Source organism: Zosterops lateralis (genome assembly GCF_965231275.1).
Source record: "Zosterops lateralis genome assembly, chromosome: 6".
Lineage (NCBI taxonomy): Eukaryota > Metazoa > Chordata > Aves > Passeriformes > Zosteropidae > Zosterops > Zosterops lateralis.
Genome location: NC_139761.1, coordinates 25,096,249 through 25,113,081, shown reverse-complemented (window position 1 = coordinate 25,113,081; position 16,833 = coordinate 25,096,249). Strand labels below are relative to the sequence as shown.

General features: G+C 40.5%; 2 protein-coding genes across 3 annotated transcripts in view; both read left to right on the top strand.

The window, feature by feature from the left end:
* Positions 1-10,826, top strand: part of PRORP (protein only RNase P catalytic subunit) — a 39,518-nt gene extending 28,692 nt beyond the window's left edge. The window contains exons 6-8 of the mRNA XM_083862999.1: positions 7,481-7,629; positions 8,247-8,442; positions 9,904-10,826. Coding sequence (XP_083719125.1) covers positions 7,481-7,629; positions 8,247-8,442; positions 9,904-10,032 — 474 coding nt within the window. The 3' untranslated portion in view covers positions 10,033-10,826. The remainder of the gene's footprint in view (positions 1-7,480; positions 7,630-8,246; positions 8,443-9,903) is intronic.
* PSMA6 (proteasome 20S subunit alpha 6) overlaps positions 1-16,833 on the top strand; it is a 52,128-nt gene that overhangs the window by 29,155 nt on the left and 6,140 nt on the right. Inside the window, exons 2-3 of one of the 2 annotated variants that reach the window (XM_083863577.1) lie at positions 12,372-12,463; positions 16,268-16,362. In XM_083863577.1, the coding sequence (XP_083719703.1) occupies positions 12,388-12,463; positions 16,268-16,362 (171 nt within the window). In that variant the 5' untranslated portion in view covers positions 12,372-12,387. Of the gene's footprint in view, positions 1-12,315; positions 12,464-16,267; positions 16,363-16,833 lie in introns of those variants that run through there. The other variant, XM_083863576.1, reaches the window with a different exon arrangement.

Here is a 16,833-nt window from a genome sequence, read left to right as displayed (position 1 = left end):
TCTGACCCACTCAGAAAATCTTAAGAGTGGCGTAGCTCCGTTGGGGTCACAAATGTTCGTTTTTAATAGTTACATTGTTTCTAGTTTGTTTCCCATGAACAAAGTAAATACATTTTTACCTTGTTTCTAAAATGAAACATGGTAAGAAGAACTCCCATATTTCCTTAAGTCTTTGTATACAATGTTCTGGTAATGGTAGAAAAGCAAGAGTATCAATGTAGCTGCAAAGACTGGATTTTCAGCGAATGAAGGCGGACCCCTGAAGCTGTGACTTCAGTTGGGAAAATTATTCCACTTACAGTCAGTGGCTCAGACAGGTAAAGTTTCACCTCGGAAGCTTATGCAAGAACAATTAAAACCTCATACTTTTTACTTTTTATTTAACTTTCTTCCTCAAGAATATAGAGATGATATATGTGTAATATTGGTGCAATGAAGCAGTGTGTAGTGATCACTAAGAAAATACTGTTGATGAAACAGCCGTGCAAGCAAAAAGAATTCAAGGATGAGAACAAAGGATAGTATTGATATGTGGAAATGCAAAGGGAACACTTTCAGGTTTTACATGTTTCTCTTCCTTGTTTTGTGTAATCACAGACAGATAATATCACCTAAATCCTCTCCTTGGTGTGGAGGGTTAGGACTTTTTAATATTTGGTAAATCCCCAGGTTTTGGTACGAAATAGTAGGTTCTCAGGAGATGTCTGGATAAAATCAAATCCACATAAGCTCCACCTTATGCATTGTCAAGATCTTGGTATTTATTCTTTGTTACAAGAAAGAAGATGAGTAAGAGAGGAGATAAAAGTATACAGTGGTATCAGCTATGGAAAATAAATACCTCAGGGAAGATGAGAAAAGGACAAACACCTTTGTCCTTCTACATGACTAGAAAGGAAGACATTCAGAAAATTGAAGTTCATGAAAAAAAATGGTTTACTGCCAGTCCACAACTAAAATAGAAAATGTTAAGTTTTAATTAAAATAGAAAAAAGTTAGTTGTTAGCACTGGGCTATAGTTAATGGTGAAATGGACATTTCCCACTTGTTATCCCAGCAGAATGCTGCTTTGAATTTTAGATTCACCCCTTCTCTTCCATCTTTATTCCTACTTCATAATTGCTGACACAACATCAAAGGGTCTGCTTGTTCATTTAAATCAACATTAGATTTTTAGTAAATGATTGGGAAATAAAATTATATTGTAGCTGCTTAACAAAACTTTTGGATTTAGAAACTTGACTGGCACTGAAGTAACCTACAATATTCAACTTCCAAAAATGCAGTTAGACAACTGAAGAATATTTGTCTGTGTATTTCTTAAATTTTAAGAGTCAAAAATATGCCTGTTTTTCTCTTTTGCAGCTTATATTATAAAATTCAGCAATTCCTCAAATGTCTGTATCTTCTTTAGTCATAATTTTTAGAGTTCTTTGCATTGTTCATTTAATAGCATGCTATTGTTATCTATTGTTACTACCTATTTTTCTTATTTTTATTTGTGGATGAACTTCATCTATAGATTATGATGATGAAAATATTACCATTCAAAAGTGGAGACATTCAAAAAGTGTGAGCAAGAATGTTCATACTAAAAGGTTTCTCAGGTGTAAGGTCTGACAAAGTGGCTGAGATCTTTTAAAAATGACAGCCCATTCTAAAAAGCCAGATTCCAAAAAGTTAATGGCTCCTCTACCTGACAGTCCCTTGCTCACCTTCCCATCATGTCATACACACACTTTAATTCCATGTTTAAATTGTGTATATATTTCTTCACTCTCTGCATGCATCCCACTGTGATTCTGTTAATTCTCATAGGAAATACCACTTTACTGTCCATCAGATTACTTCTTGTGCCTCTTGGGAATAAGACAGAGCAAGATATAACTCATTAGAAAATACCTGTTTCAATTTTTTTTTTTTTTTCTTCTATGGCTCTCTGCTGGGAAGGATTGGCACCTATCCCTCCCTATCTACGCAGGACAAATTCATAATAGTCTTACTAAATCTGAGGTTGATTTACAGTTTTGGTTTGTATTGTGCTGTTCTCTGAGCTTATCATTAGAATAAAAGACAGGGATGGCTCTTCAAGATTGTTTGAAATTGGAAACTTTACCTACAGTTTATAATATAGCAGAATGCAGTGTCAGAGACTATTTACAAACATATTACTTCTACATTCAGAATTGTTTCAGGGATTGTCTTGAGCAGATTGCATCTTCAGTTGAAATCAAATGGAGTTGTAATTAAAGATATCCCCATTACTGACATAACAGCCAGGCTACCACGAATACAGAAAAATATAAGTTGTGCTATTGCTTCTGTATCTGACTTGAGTGTATTTACAGTTACTCTGTTTCATTCTCCCCACTACTCGGGATTCAGGATGGTTCATTAGCTTGGTCATAGTCCATGGAGTATTGCTGTAGTCAGTTTGGACCTGAAAGTAATGTGTTTACATTCACCCAGTGTTAAAATTGAGCCAAATCCTTCAGGCAGTGGGAACACTGGATTGTGGAGGATCACCAGGTGTCTTAGTACACACTTGGTACCAGTCAGTTTGGACCTGGATGCTGCAAAAGCATCTTCAGTCTCTGAATACAGACTTAATCTGCAAGTAGCACAGCTATATTTAGGCATTGCCTCATCTGAGCAAATGAGGCTACTGTACCATCTTCAATCTGTAGTAAATCAACTTGGGAATCGGCTTCTGTGGTTTAGTTTTCCTGCTCAATCAATAATCTGTCTTTGATTAATCATGTTGACTGTTAAAGCTAACAACTAAAAATGTGCAAATTTTAATGAATTGTGATAGGGAGTTAAGACATATCTGTAGTGAATGTGTCAAGAGAGGATCAGTCAATTCCAGACGCAGAGTCAATGCAGACAGGTTAAAACATGTTAAACATTGTGTGATTGCCATCATTGATGTGTGAAGGGCTGTCCCTGGTAGAGTTTTGCATGATGATGTGTCACATCAATCTAAATAGTCTTACTGTAAGAGAGGATACAAATATTCCCAACAATATTGTTTCTGCAGTATTGCAGAGATCCCTGGTGTTGTAAGGGATGATTGCCAAGAGGTAGCTGCTAACTGTCTAAAGAGCAGAAAGTAAACCAGGCTGATTAATCTTAGTGACTGTTACTTATTCATCCGTCACTGCTTTCCCTTTGAAGTAGCTACTCCCTCACTAGTTAGGGACAGATAAACTCCAGAGAAATCAAGAAATGTGTATACTGCCCCTGTATTTGAGTTAAGAGGACTTGAGACTAATTTACACTGTCAATAATAATGTAGAGAATATAGGAAGCATTTTTATTTGGTGCTGTGGTAATGATCTTGAATGTGGCTTGGTGAAATTACCAGACTCAGTGAGAAAGTCCAGCCTTTCTTGCAAGCAGCACACATGCCTTCCCTGAGCCTGTGGGAAAAATCTTGGGCTTCTCCTCGTGTCTCTCTTGTGTGTAGGACTGAAGTAAACAGGTTTTTCTTGAACTTATTTTCTTGATCTACAGTATGAGAAAAGGTAACCAAAAATGGTGAAACTCTTAAATAAATGTAGTCATGAGAGGAATTTATTATAGAATCATAGAATGTCCTGAGGTGGAAGGGACCTACACGGATCATCGAAGTCCCAACTCCTGGCCCCGTGCAAAACACCCAAAGAATCACACCATGTCCCTGACAGTGTTGCCCAAATGCTTGTTGAACTCTGTCAGGCTTGGTGCTGTGACCACTTCTCTGGGGAGCCTGTTTCAGTGCTCAACCACCCTCTAGGGGGAGAAGCTTTTCCCAGTATCTAATCTAAACCTCCCCTTACCCAGCTTCAGGCCATTCCCTTGGGTCCTGTCACTGGTCACCAAAGAGATCAGTGCCCGCTCCTCCACTTCCCCCCCTCCACCAAGGAAGTTGTAACTGCAGTGAGGTCTCCCCTCAGTCTCCTCCAGGCTGAACAGACCAAGTGACCTCTGTGCTGCTCATACAGCCTCACCTCCAGCCCCTTCACCATCTTTGTTGCTCTCCTGTGGATGCTCTTTAATAGCTCAATGTATTTTTAATATTGTGGCACCCAAAACTATACCCTGGACTGGTGAGGCCACACCAGTGAAGAGTGAAGTGGGACAATTGCCTCTTTTGACTGGCTCCAGTTGCTGGCTAAACTTTGGAGACACTGATCATGCTCAGCCCTGCCTGACAGTACAGTAATGGCAGCTCTGAACTGTGGGCTGTGTCGGGGTTTCTTCTGCAGTTTCACAGCTTCGGTTGGGTGGGAGACAGCACTAGCAACAGGTGAAAATGGCAATTATAGAGGAGTTTCTTGCTCTTATTAGCAGATAACCTGTAGGTGAGTTTTGCTTTTAAATGTCAGTGAACCCAAATGTTTAAGCAATGTCAAACATGATTTATTCATAAAAAATGTGATTTAATTATTTCTGGTGGTTACTTCTTCATGCAATATGTGTATATAGGTGAGTCACCTTTTGCTGAATCACTGAGTGGTGTGCCTCCCAGCAGCAGTGTGTAGGGATTTCCCATTTCACAAGTGGGAATCTACCAGTAGCATCTAGTGAGAAAGGCTGTCCTACCTAAAGCTAACCCTTGAAACTGGGAACACGTGGCACAGTGTGATCTAGTGATCAGAAAAGGACTGGCAGTGAAGTCTTAGGAAATCCATATCCTGCTCTGCTCATAGTTTCTTGTATGAGTTAGAGTAATTAATCTATGTTCCTTGTGCTCCATTACACTCATGCAACTTGTGAAAATGCTAGATGAATAAAATACCCTTGACTTTTTAAATGAGAGATCACTCCTGCTGTTTTTGTATTAACACCATTGTGTTCAGTTAGTTTCCTCTGTGACTGAAACAAGTGTTAGTGTGTCACATCTTCCTTTCTTGAGAAGCAGCCAGGCGTGGGAGTAGACACACTTAGGAAACTCGCCATGTAAGTTCTGTGACTCCTTGTAGACCACCTCCATTAAGTGCCCAAGCCTAAAGTGAAAGAAAAAGCTCTTTAGGAAAGTTGTGCCAGATAAGGGGGGTGGGCAGAACAAAATTACTTTTATCTTATGAAAAAAAAAAAAATCTATCTTCTGTATTTTAGTAGTGTAAGTAAGGTTAATCTCTGTGTTAAGTAGAGGAGGGACAGTGGGTTATTATGTAAGCAGAAGTTTCAAAATCTTAAAATGCTGACTCCCTTTAATTTTGCTACATTTTAAGCCTGGTTTGAGTTTTTCCATTGCTGTAGATAATTTATACCAACCTCTCAATTTTCTCCCAGAAGCACTTCACACTAGAAAACCTCATATGCTAATAATATGTAGGACAAGAAAGTCCACATGACTAACAGGTACAAAGTGCCGCTAGTTACAACCTCCAGAAAGAAACACCTACAGGAGCTGGATCCAAGGCACTTAAGTCCTTTATAAACTTGGTAATAGCTACTGTTGGCAAATCTGTATCGGGAACTGCTGGGTTTTAACTTTTTTTATGTGATTTTTGCTAACCTTCCCTTAATGTGGCAAAACATTAGGCAAAAAGAAAAAGTATTTTCATTTGGAATTCTTAAGGATTTGCTGAAGTTACTCATGGTTATTATTTCTTCACTGTTGACTTCTGTACATGAAAAAGTCTGTGGATACAGTAGCTACATTCCTAACTTTTATTAGCTTTAATGAACTCAGATTAACCAACTTAATTCTCCTTTGGTAGTTGAATCCAGCTATTTGCAGGACTGGTTCAGTGCATGAGAAGTTATTGCATTTGGCCTTTTCCTGCTCACATTATGTTCTGTTTGTTTAACCAGGGAAAAGTAGACTGTATACATGTGTAGCCAATATCCAGTGTGATCTCCAGGAAGCAGGAAGTCAGTTCCAGTAGGTACTGTTAAAAGTTTGTGCTTTTGATTAGCACCAAGCTCCTATATCTGTACGAAAACAGAGCCTTTAGTCCCTGAGAATCAATACTGGCAACAGCAATAGCTGTTTATAGCTCAGCAGTTAAAATTAATGTAGAAAATCTTCTGGCTTCCTCTCCCAGATCTCAGGTCCAGTTTTATAGCATACTTAATTTGAGCCATCTGCAGATCCTTGCCTGTGCAGGGCAGTCCCACACCTCCTGTCCTCAACATTTCCAGCGATGTGTTCCCATCAGTCATTGAACCTGTGGCTCAAGTCTGTCTGTTGGGTTGCTGCAAGCTCAAACCTTCAAAAAAGTCTTCTGTTGGATCAGTGATCTTATGTGTAGTTGTGATATAGATCTGACACAACAGAAGTAGTGAGATTGTGCAGCTTGAGAGAAGGCTGAATGGGGCCACCACTTCCTCCTGGTACTTGCAGGTAGATGCAAATAAATGTGTTGTAAAATGGCACACAAGAGTTACATGAACAATTCTTTCTAGCCCCTGAACCAAAAGTAAATTATACCAAAAAACGAGAAAGATCACAAATAGGAGGAAAGGAGAGAAAAGAGCAAGAGAAGGAGAAGGGCAATTGAATGTATTAAAGGGACAAAAAGTAACAAGGAAGAGGGAAGTAGCTAGAAAAGCAGGAAGGATTAAGGAATAATCAGGAGATTGTATGTTGGCAAATAGTGGCAGCAAATGCAGGTAAAAAATAGGAAATACCTTTCCCTGGTGGTTGAGCATACTGCCCTTGTCTTTCAAATATGACGCATCAAATATGATGCATCAATCTCAAGAAAGAATTCTTGTCTTTCTGGGTCGAACTGAAATGCCACTGTTTTGTGAGCAGTCCACAGTAATAACATGGATGCTGAAAGCCAGAACCTTTGTCCTCTGTGAGCTCAGTCGGGGTGAAGCAGGGAGGCAAAGTCCCAGGCACAAGTTCCTGAGAAACACTTGTTTTTCAGGACAGGCACAGCCCTAAGAGACTGCTGAAAAGTCCCTCTGAAGTGAGTTTACCACCTCAGTATGTTGGTTCACAAGTGGGCGGCTAATCTGGGTGTGGTTTTAAAATAAAGCCTTAATCCCGAGGTCACGGATTTCCATGTCCTGCCGCTCCCCACTGGGCAGCCCGGGCCGTGTCAAGTCCAGCAGGTGGGGCTGGGGAGGCGCCGTGCTCACAGCTCCCGGTGCTCTGTGACCACAAGTGGGTATCACTGAGATCCCAGCGTGATTCACTTCCCTCGGCTGACTTGGAACTTCTGACATCTCCATACAACTCTGCCCGAGGTCGTTCATGTCATATGAACTGCAAGAGCTGGAGTATAAAAGCACTCTATTTTCTGTGTGGTTGAGAGTAGCTTTCTTCAATGAATTGATTTGTTGTTTGTTTCTTTTTCTTTGTGATTAAGGAATTAAATTAGTTATCTGCTTAATTCACATTGCACTTAAGAACTGTGTAAAACGAGAGTAGTCTAGAAAAAAGGTCCCTTTAGGTGAGACACACATGAAAGTATTTATTCCCTGTCACTCTGTTTTTATAGCTAAGAAAATCTTTGGGTTTGCTTTGTTTTCTCAGCTGTCTGATGCTGTCAACTGCCTGGCAAAAGAGAATAGCCGGTTGCTTGTGCTGGGGCGCAAACATATGCTGATGAACTCTTCAAATTGGAAAAGAGAAATTATGAAGGAGATGCAGAATAAGGCAGACTTCTTCTTTGCTGAAAATATGTAAGTTGAAGAAAATGGCTCAATATAATAGAGACCAACACCTGATGTATGTGCATTTTTCTCTAGTTTTTAGTACCATTACTAGTATCTCTGTGTGTATGAAAGAAACATATCCCTTGCTATATTTGCTTCAAAAGTACATAAAAAGTTGCATTATGAAGACTTTCATCACTTAGAATCATATTGACAGCTCTATGATTTATTAGATATATGATTGATGAAACCACTGCCAAGAGCACGGTGCCCTGAACGTACAGAATTTCTGGTAGCATCAGTGTGCAGTTGTGGTCTGCTGCTGTGTGAGAGTACACGGTTGAGTTTTAGCAGTTTTGTTACACATAGCACGGTATTGTTAAACTTTGTGGCAGGAGATTATATTTTATTATCAGATTGTGATAAGAGGAAAAAAGTGCTCTAAGTAGCATACAATTAATGTTTGTTGCACTCTAGCTTTTGGTGCCCTGTGGTAAGCAATTTTTTATTCTATGGGGAACTAGAGTAGTGGTAGGAATTTTCAGTGTTGCTGATGAATAAATCCTGATCAGCATTTGAATCACTTTCTGCAACTACTTACTGCCTTGTGAATGACATCTGTCTTTTCCATTTGTTTTGTGAAGCTCTGAAGATGATGCCTTCTTGTTATATGCCACTCTCCGATCAGGCAAGCATTGCAGGTTTGTTACGAGAGACTTCCTCCGGGATCACAAGGCCTGTCTCCCTGACAGTGGGACACGTCACCTGTTCCGTAAGTGGCAGCGTGGGCACCAGATAGTGTTCTTCCCTTCTGCAGAAGGAAAGAGTATACATTTTTTGGTAAGTTTTCCTGCTGCAGTCAGAAAACACACAGGGCATATTCATTGAAGATACATTATTTCAAAATATCTTGTTGAAGTATAAGAAATGGCTTTGTACCAATGCGCTCAAAACTCCCATGTTAACTGAAAATTCTCTGGATTCACAAAGCATGCCACAAACAAGAAAATTGTAAGAGGGAGCCAAGAAGTGCTACCTAAATGTTTAAAATGTAAATGTAAATAGACATTTATGTATACAAATCTTTCCAGTGCTGGAAACTCTGTAACCATTACTGGCCTCAGTAAAACTTGAATGCCAATGTTTTAATTTGTTTTAAACTTTGAAATCCCTTATTCTCTTCTGCAGCACTATTATAAAATATCATACTTATAATTTTACAATAGATTTCTTTCATCTTTATTTTAAAGAAGCAGAAAAATACAGGTATTTCAGTATTCTGTGACATTCTGTATGCAGTTTTTTGGGGTTTTTTTTTAGTCTGTCTGTATTGCTTAAAGCAATACTGCACCTATGCAGATTATTCTTCCTTCTCCGGTTAAAATTGTAAAATAACATTCATGAGTACAAACAGAGAGCAGTTTGTAAGAATGACAGCCTTTCATTCTTTGTTGCCATATACATTTCTTCTTATGGAGCCAAATAATGACTGGTGGGTTATCTGAGTAACACAGCTTTAGCTAAGCCTTGTTTCTTTCTTTTGTACAAAGACACTACTAATTTTCACATCTTAATTCCCATACAAGTGATTAGGGTGGTTGATATTTCCAGTCGTAGCTGTCTTCTAGGTTATTCTGGAAGCTACCACAGGAAAGTAGACTTCCAAGGCTGTACCTAGAGAGTGCTATTATGTCCTGGGAACCATAATTACCAGCCAGTAATGTATCTTTTGTATTCGTCTTATATATGTTGAGTTAGTATACCTGCAACATAATAGACCTGAAAAATTGTTTATTCTATTTGTTCAACCAGATGCTTCTGAAAGAGTTAGTGATAAACCCTTTTCTTACTTCTCCTTGGGACAGAACAAGTCAGCTCTGTAAAGAGACAGACTGGGAGAACAAATACAAGATGTCATTAGTGTCATTAAATCCTATATTCAAGCCTATAAACTCCACATCCTGAGTAATTCCCATATGATTTCATTTAACTGAACAAAACAACAATCATTTTGTCATTTCTAGTAATTGAGTGCATTATGCTGAAATCATTATTACCTGCTGCTGGTTGAAGCCAGAATTTATAATGACTTCTAGACCACAAAATACTAGAAGATAGTTTAGTTTCTCTTCCAGTACTAAAATTTAGTATTTGTTTTGTATAAGAAAATAAAATGAGAGGTTTTAAGAGATAAAACTGTGGAGACTTCTAAGGTAAGCATTGGAATAACCTGTAATTGATATTTTAGTAATATGTTGTATAAAGTCTAAAAAAAGCTTTTCCTCTGTTTTTTCCCGACAGCCTGCTCTCCGTTACGACTGTGTGGTACAGACTACAGGTGATACATGGCATATTCCCTATAAAGATGTTTTTGAGGAAAAATATTCTTATCAAGTACCAAGAAAATGGCTCTGCATTCAGCAGAAATGATGAAGAATGTAATTGGACAAGCTGAAGATGCCTTTTTTTTTTTTTTTTTTTTTTTTAATCACTGTTCCTGGCTAGGAGAACTCAGCAGGACAATTATGGGATTAATGTGTGAAATGTGTAACTAAAGAAAATTGAGTGGCTGCTTTTGACAAAATCATTCCTGCATACATCTCTTAACATCAGTGGTGGTCCAGTGAGGGTGAATTAGGTCCATTATTTCCATTTTTACAAGCAATTCTTGTGAATTGAATTAAAACTTGATTTTTCCTGTTGGAATTACAGTTTAGGCATTTTATCTTATTTTTTTTCTCAAGCTTTTCATCTACACTGAAATGTATAAACTGCACACAGAGAAGAAATTAAGCAAGATTTGCAAAGTACCTTCAGAGTTTGTGTGCTGACCTTGCAAGAGTGTTGCACTATGTCTACTTCTGTTGAGGGGAGCTAAGGGGGACAAATGGTGCATTTCCCCTTCACCAGACACACACAGACCTACAACTTCCTCACTCTAATTAGAATTTGTTTGATCACATAAAATGCAAGAGGTTGGTTAGAGGAACATATAGCAGTTATTTGTTTGGAAGAATGAGGAAAAACCAGTGGAATGTTTTGTGGCTCTTTCACACTCCTAAATTTGCTGTTTCTGACAGAATTTGGCATCACTGCAATAGTTTACTGATGGAAATGCATGGATTTTTTTAAATGAAAATGGATAGCCAGAAATTCTTAAAGACAAAAATAGGACAAAACTGATTCTTGTACATTTCTATAAAATCTATTCCAAGTTATAAAGCAAAAAAATAGTATAAATTACAGGAAAAGTGTTCTAAGTTATTTTTAAGTTTGTGTGTGGTAAATGTGTTTGTTCATTGCACTTACAACTTTAATGCAAACCTTTCTACCCCCAAAGCATAGAAATTCCACATATAATCTCAGGTGAAATATCCTGGGCTTGTCACATTTGTCTCATACAAAAATCCTGTTTGAAACTGAAACATGAATATCTTTTTGTATAGAACTTGCAGTTCTGAGTGGAGACAAGCTCCCATGACAAGCTCCTTTAGGACTCAGCATTCAAGCTTGTTCTCTGCTATGTTTTTTTCCATGACAGTGTTCTGGAAGGAATGCCTAGGGATCCATTGTTGGCTGTCAGTACAGAAGCATCAAATGGTTCTGGCAGATAGAAGGTTCAGATAAAAGGTTCAGACAAAACCACACAAGGTGTCATTATGCTCACCAACTCTTTGCCACGGCCTGTGGTGGATTCAAGAAGTTCACGTGGGTTCAAGGGGGACCAGCAAGTTCATGAAAGGAAACCAGCAAGGGTTACTAAATAACCAGACACTATCCCTGCCTTGGGAAGTCCCTCTAGATGGTCTGACTGAGAGGGGATTCAGGGAGTGTATCATGAAAGGCCCTCTCTACTCTTAATTCCTTGGGAATTCCCCTTTTGGCCGTATTTGGAGACAAAGCTTTGGATAAGACTGGCTCCATTTTACCCAGCGGATGCATCATATGAGTTCATGTCCTGTGTGTTCCCTTTAAGCATTTCATGTCTGCCCACAAAGTCCTTCCCTAATGAAAGGGACAAACTCTCAGTCTTGTAACAATAGTGGGACATTGTTCTGCCATAGCATTAATAAGCAAGGAGAAGTATTTTGAGAAGTTTGAGAATGCAGACTTTCATTGTGTGCCACACACAAATAAGCTCACCTAATAATAATTTTAAAATAGAGGTTTGGATATCAGAACACAGCTTTTCCAACTCTTTTAATGACTAACTTTTTTTTTTTTAAAGTGCCTTCCCACAAAGAGCAGGGGAATTCCAAGATGTTGAAAGGCAAAAAGGAACATATATTCACGAGTTCAAATTTGGGGAATTTCCCTTTGTACTGGACACCGATAAAAAGTCTTTTAAACATCGCATTATAACGCAGCTGTGGCAACAATTACCTATGAATACCTTAAACATGTTTTTTTGAGGTACTTGCTTTAAAATTACTCTCATTGAAGAGGGCACGTGGAAATAATTTGGAATTTAGGAGGGGTTTTGTTTTCCCGGCTGGCTGGCGATACTTTTATGCAGTGTTGCTGGAGGCCGGGAGGATACTTTTATCCCGTGTCCGGGTGTTCCTGTGGGCATTTCCCCAGGCCCGTTGAGGTTTCCGTGAGCGACACCGCGGCCGCGGGGCGCGGGCATGCGCAGTGCCGCCGCCGGGCCGTGACTGTGCGGGAGCGGCGCGCGCCTGCGCGGGGTGGGCGCGCGACCCGGAAGCGCTCTGGCGGTGTCTGCGGCTGCGGCGGGCCCTGCACGCGGAACGCTCCCCCCGGCCGCCGCTCCGCTCCCCTCCCGCCATGTCCCGCGGCTCCAGCGCCGGCTTCGACCGCCACATCACCATCTTCTCGCCCGAGGGCCGCCTCTACCAAGTCGGTGCGTGTCCGGGCCCGCGGGGGCCGCCGCCGAATTGCCCCGTCACGGGCCCGGCCTGCCTGTGCGGGGAGGGGAGTCCCGGCCCCCGCCTGGCCCGGGCCCGCGCTGTGTGGGGAAAGCCCGGTGGGAGCAGCGGCGGTCCCGGCCGTGCCGCCTGGGGACCCGGGGAAGGGGAGCCTCGCATGAGATAAGGAAAAGTTAGAGCCGGGGAGGCTCTCTCGAGTGTTCCCTGCCACCGGGAGGGACGTCCTCTGAGCCCTCGGTGTTCGATTTCAGATGCTTGGAGACCAGACTTGCAGCTATCCAGAGGCTGTTTAGTCTCCTTTAAATGTTTCTCTGAGTGAATCTTGCCGAGCCTCGGAGCACTGCGTTTTGGGATCTGAGAGCTATGATAGCTGTTTGAAATGGGATTTGAACTGCCTCAAACCCTGCGTGCCAGAGTGACAAAATCAGTTCTTGGATGTGACTCAGGCGCTTTTTTGTTACACCTGAATGATGCCGCATGTTCTGCGTATTGTGGCCTGTGAGATAGCAGCGACCATCCTTTGTTTTCAGGTTTCTTGGAACACTCTGAAGCCAAGCTTCAGCTTCTTCTGTAGGCCACTGGTTCTGTTATTCTTATTTTTGCAGTGCTCCAGATTGTACAGAAGTGCATTCTGCTCCCCTTGTGTAGGATACAGCTCACAGTAGTTTGAGAGTGCTCCTGGAGGATCCTCACAACAGGGACAGATGGACTGTTTTGCAGCATCATCCTGATGCTGCCTTCCCCAGCTGCAGTGGCTTCACATCCACTGCATGTTATATCCCTAAATCCATCTGTTCTCCAGGAAAGGAGCTTGCTGGGGTCAGATTGCATGAATTGCCTGTGGCAGCCATATAGATTTTGTGACTGCCCTTGTGTTTTTCCCAGGAAGAAGCCTGTATGGATTAGGCCTCGTGGATTAGGCCCAGTCATGAGCAGTCCTTTGTGCAAGGAGGAATCAGGAAGGTGCCCGTGTGTAGGTGTCTGTACACAGACAGAAAGTTACCTGTGCTAGATACCTACATATGGGTGCTGTCTTATATCTGGAGCATGTATAATGCTTATTAGCCCTTATACACAGGGGTGTTAAGGACAGTGCTTCCTCACCCAGGCCTTCAGTGGTTCTGTGACAGAGGAGTCCTGGGCTCCGACTTTCCACTGCCATTAAAACAGACTGGTTAGTCTGCATCACTTTTCATTGTCTCTGTCACAGTACCACTTGTTGGCACGTTTTCTGCATCCTGTAGCCTTGGTTTTCTTCCTTTGGTGTGTATCTAGCCATTAGGTTAATGTATGAGAAATGTGTAGCACCTCCATACCTTTTAAACAAGTATCTGCATGTGTATTTGAGAGCTTCTGCACACAGCCTGAAGCTGTCTTAAAGCTATTTTAAGTACCTATATGCTATAGGAAGAAAAATATGTGGATGTGCATAGTTAACTTCAAGCAAGAATGAGTTCACTTTACTCACAGCCAAGCTGATAACTCAGGCATGGTGTCACATGGGTGTCTCTGCCAGCATCTGGCCACAGCATGGGCAGAAATCTCATGTTTGCTTGTAATCAAATGTCCATATCTAGGTGGTTTTGTTTTATCTTTGTCTCTTTGCTGGATTATGATTAGCTAGGGGCTGTCAAGGATGAGCATGGACATGTGTTGCTTTAAGATTGCCTAAAAACTTGAGTTTTTTCTGGAATTTGTCAGTATGGGAAGAGGGATTTCCACCATAGGGATACTGGACTGAAATGCCTATACTTCATCTTAGGTCTGACTCCTGCTTCCAGAGCTCAGAAAAACACATTTGAAGTGATCTCATATTAGAAAACTTATTATCATTTCACATTACTGTGGTTAAAATCCCTCAGAGCATCAGTGTTCTCTTGCTACCTATTAGTTTCAATCTTAAAAGGTGATATTTCTTTTAAGTGGAGTTTTGGGAAGTGAAGAAAATTACTACAGTAAAATTTCTGGCTGTTGCAATGTATTCAGGGGACAGCAAAGGGCTGGTGTTTTCAGAGAGAATGTCTGCAGTGCTGCTGAAATACTTACAAAGCAGTAAACAGACTTAAGGCAGCACTAGCACTAGGATTTGTTACATTGTAAGAGCCACTTCACCTTTTGGCCTGTTTCCTGAGCAATGGAGATGGTTAATAGCACCAGAAGGGGCTGCAGTTTAGCAAGACTGGTTGTTGAGAGCAAAAACTAATTTGTGAAGCCGCCTATTCCTGCTGTCACCTAAGTGTCACAGAACCACAGAATGGCTGAGGTTAGGTGAGCCCTCTGGAGATTATGTGGCCCCAGGCTTCTCCCCTAGAACACCCACCTAGAGCTGGATGCCCAGCAGTGTTTCCAGATGGGTTTTGAGCAGTACAGGCTGCCTGCTCCAGTGTTCAGTCACCATCACAACAGAACATGTTTTCAAGTGTTTAGGTGGATCCTCCTGTTTCAGTTTATTCCAGTCACCTCTGATTTGGTCTTGTCACTGGGCATCACTAAAAAAGGCTGTCTCTGTCCATCTGCACCCTCCCTTCAGGTGGTTGCACAGATAAATAGGCAAGGGTTGCAAAGCCTGTGCTTGGGGCTTCAAGCATGACCAGTTTGCAGGCAGTACTGGCTCATGTCTCACTGGGTTTTGTACTCTGCTGCAGGCTTGCACTGATCATCCTGCGTGAGCAGAGTTGTACAGAGGGAAAGGGGAAACATCCTTTATGGCACATTTGGGTAACCAGTAAATGCTCTGATGTCTGAGAGTAGTAAATACAGTGCCATAAATACACAACAATGAGCCCTTCCTCAACACTGACTCAGCAGATTGAACATTAAGATGCAAGATTGGAAATTTTTTTCATCTTCAGATTATTACTCTTCTAATTATTATTCTTCTTTAATTATAAGTTGTGCAATCTCTTCTGTAGAGTGAAGCTTTTAAAATAGCCAAGTTTCTTGCTGCCATTATTTTGAGATAGTTTTAGTAAGTTACTATGCTGTTTGTAGACATGTTCTAAATTCTGGATTTGTGTGCATAGCTAACAAAAAAATTCACATACCTTTAGCTGCTTCTGAAACTTGCCACTTAGTCAGATATTAGGAATTCCTGAATGCTTATCAAATATTGCCAGATAAACAGTTTGTAAACTTGTTGTTCTTTAAGCTTTTGAAACCATTAATCAGGAGAAATTTATTTCATGACCCTTACTTTAGTGTCTGCTTCTTAATCCATTGTACTTACATGAAGAACACTGTTTAATTTGCATCTGTGTAGCTTTCACTACAAAAAGTGAAGAAAAACATTGCAGTGTTTGAATGTCAGGTCAGAAAATATGATAGTAATCTTAAAACCTGTCTCCTGTGCCTCCTGTGTCATCTTATCAGCTTTCATCTAATCAGTAAAAAATGAGAAAAGAAGCTTATATCCTTTAAAATACTAAAATTCATGTCAAAAATTCTTCTGTAAGAATTTATGGTTACTGTAATTAAGGTTGGACAATTTTGATCAAGTTCAGAACAGCCTTTTTGTTCTAATTTACTCTGTTGTTGTTAAGCTTGAACTGAACAAAAAGTCATTAGAAGAAATATTTGAAGGAAGCAGTGACAGTGGTTTTATGAAGAGAGTCAGTGAACATTGTACTAAAGACCTTAAGGACACAAAGTGTTGCACAATTATTAAAGTACTAAAGAGGCCATAAATTGGTGAGATTTGTGTGTTGGGGGAAGATGTGTCAGAGTTAATTGTACTAGTGTCTCTGACACAAGCTTTTTATTAAAATTTGTGTTTTTTCTAGAATATGCATTTAAGGCCATAAACCAAGGTGGACTTACATCTGTAGCTGTTCGTGGGAAGGATTCTGCAGTAATTGTAACACAGAAGAAAGTACCTGTAAGTAGTCTGGTTTTGAGGGGAGGTCTGGAAGGAGAGGAGAAAAAGAGATGGGGTGAGACTCAGCAATACTCATACTTACTAGCACTGACATATAAACTGCTATTTGAACTGAATATCTAATTATCATTCTGCTTATTCCAAGTTCTAGCTCCATGTAATGCTCAATTGTACATTTTGTCACTAAGTATTGCAATATTGGTTTCCTCTGTAGTTGTTGAAGGGATAAATCTAAATTATAAGTTGACCCTGCTGTATTGAGCGTGCATTCATTGCTCTGGCTGGTAAGGGCTGAGTTGTCCATAACCAGTTCCCTGATTTCTTTAATTTCTGCTGAGAAAACATTATACCTATAGCATGTGGAACAGGTTTTCATGAGTGTTTCAGCTCAGTGATGGCGTACTGTTGAAAAAGAGGGGGAATTCTTTTATGTTTGAAGGGCAGCATGCAATAAGAGAGCAAGCTTTTGTA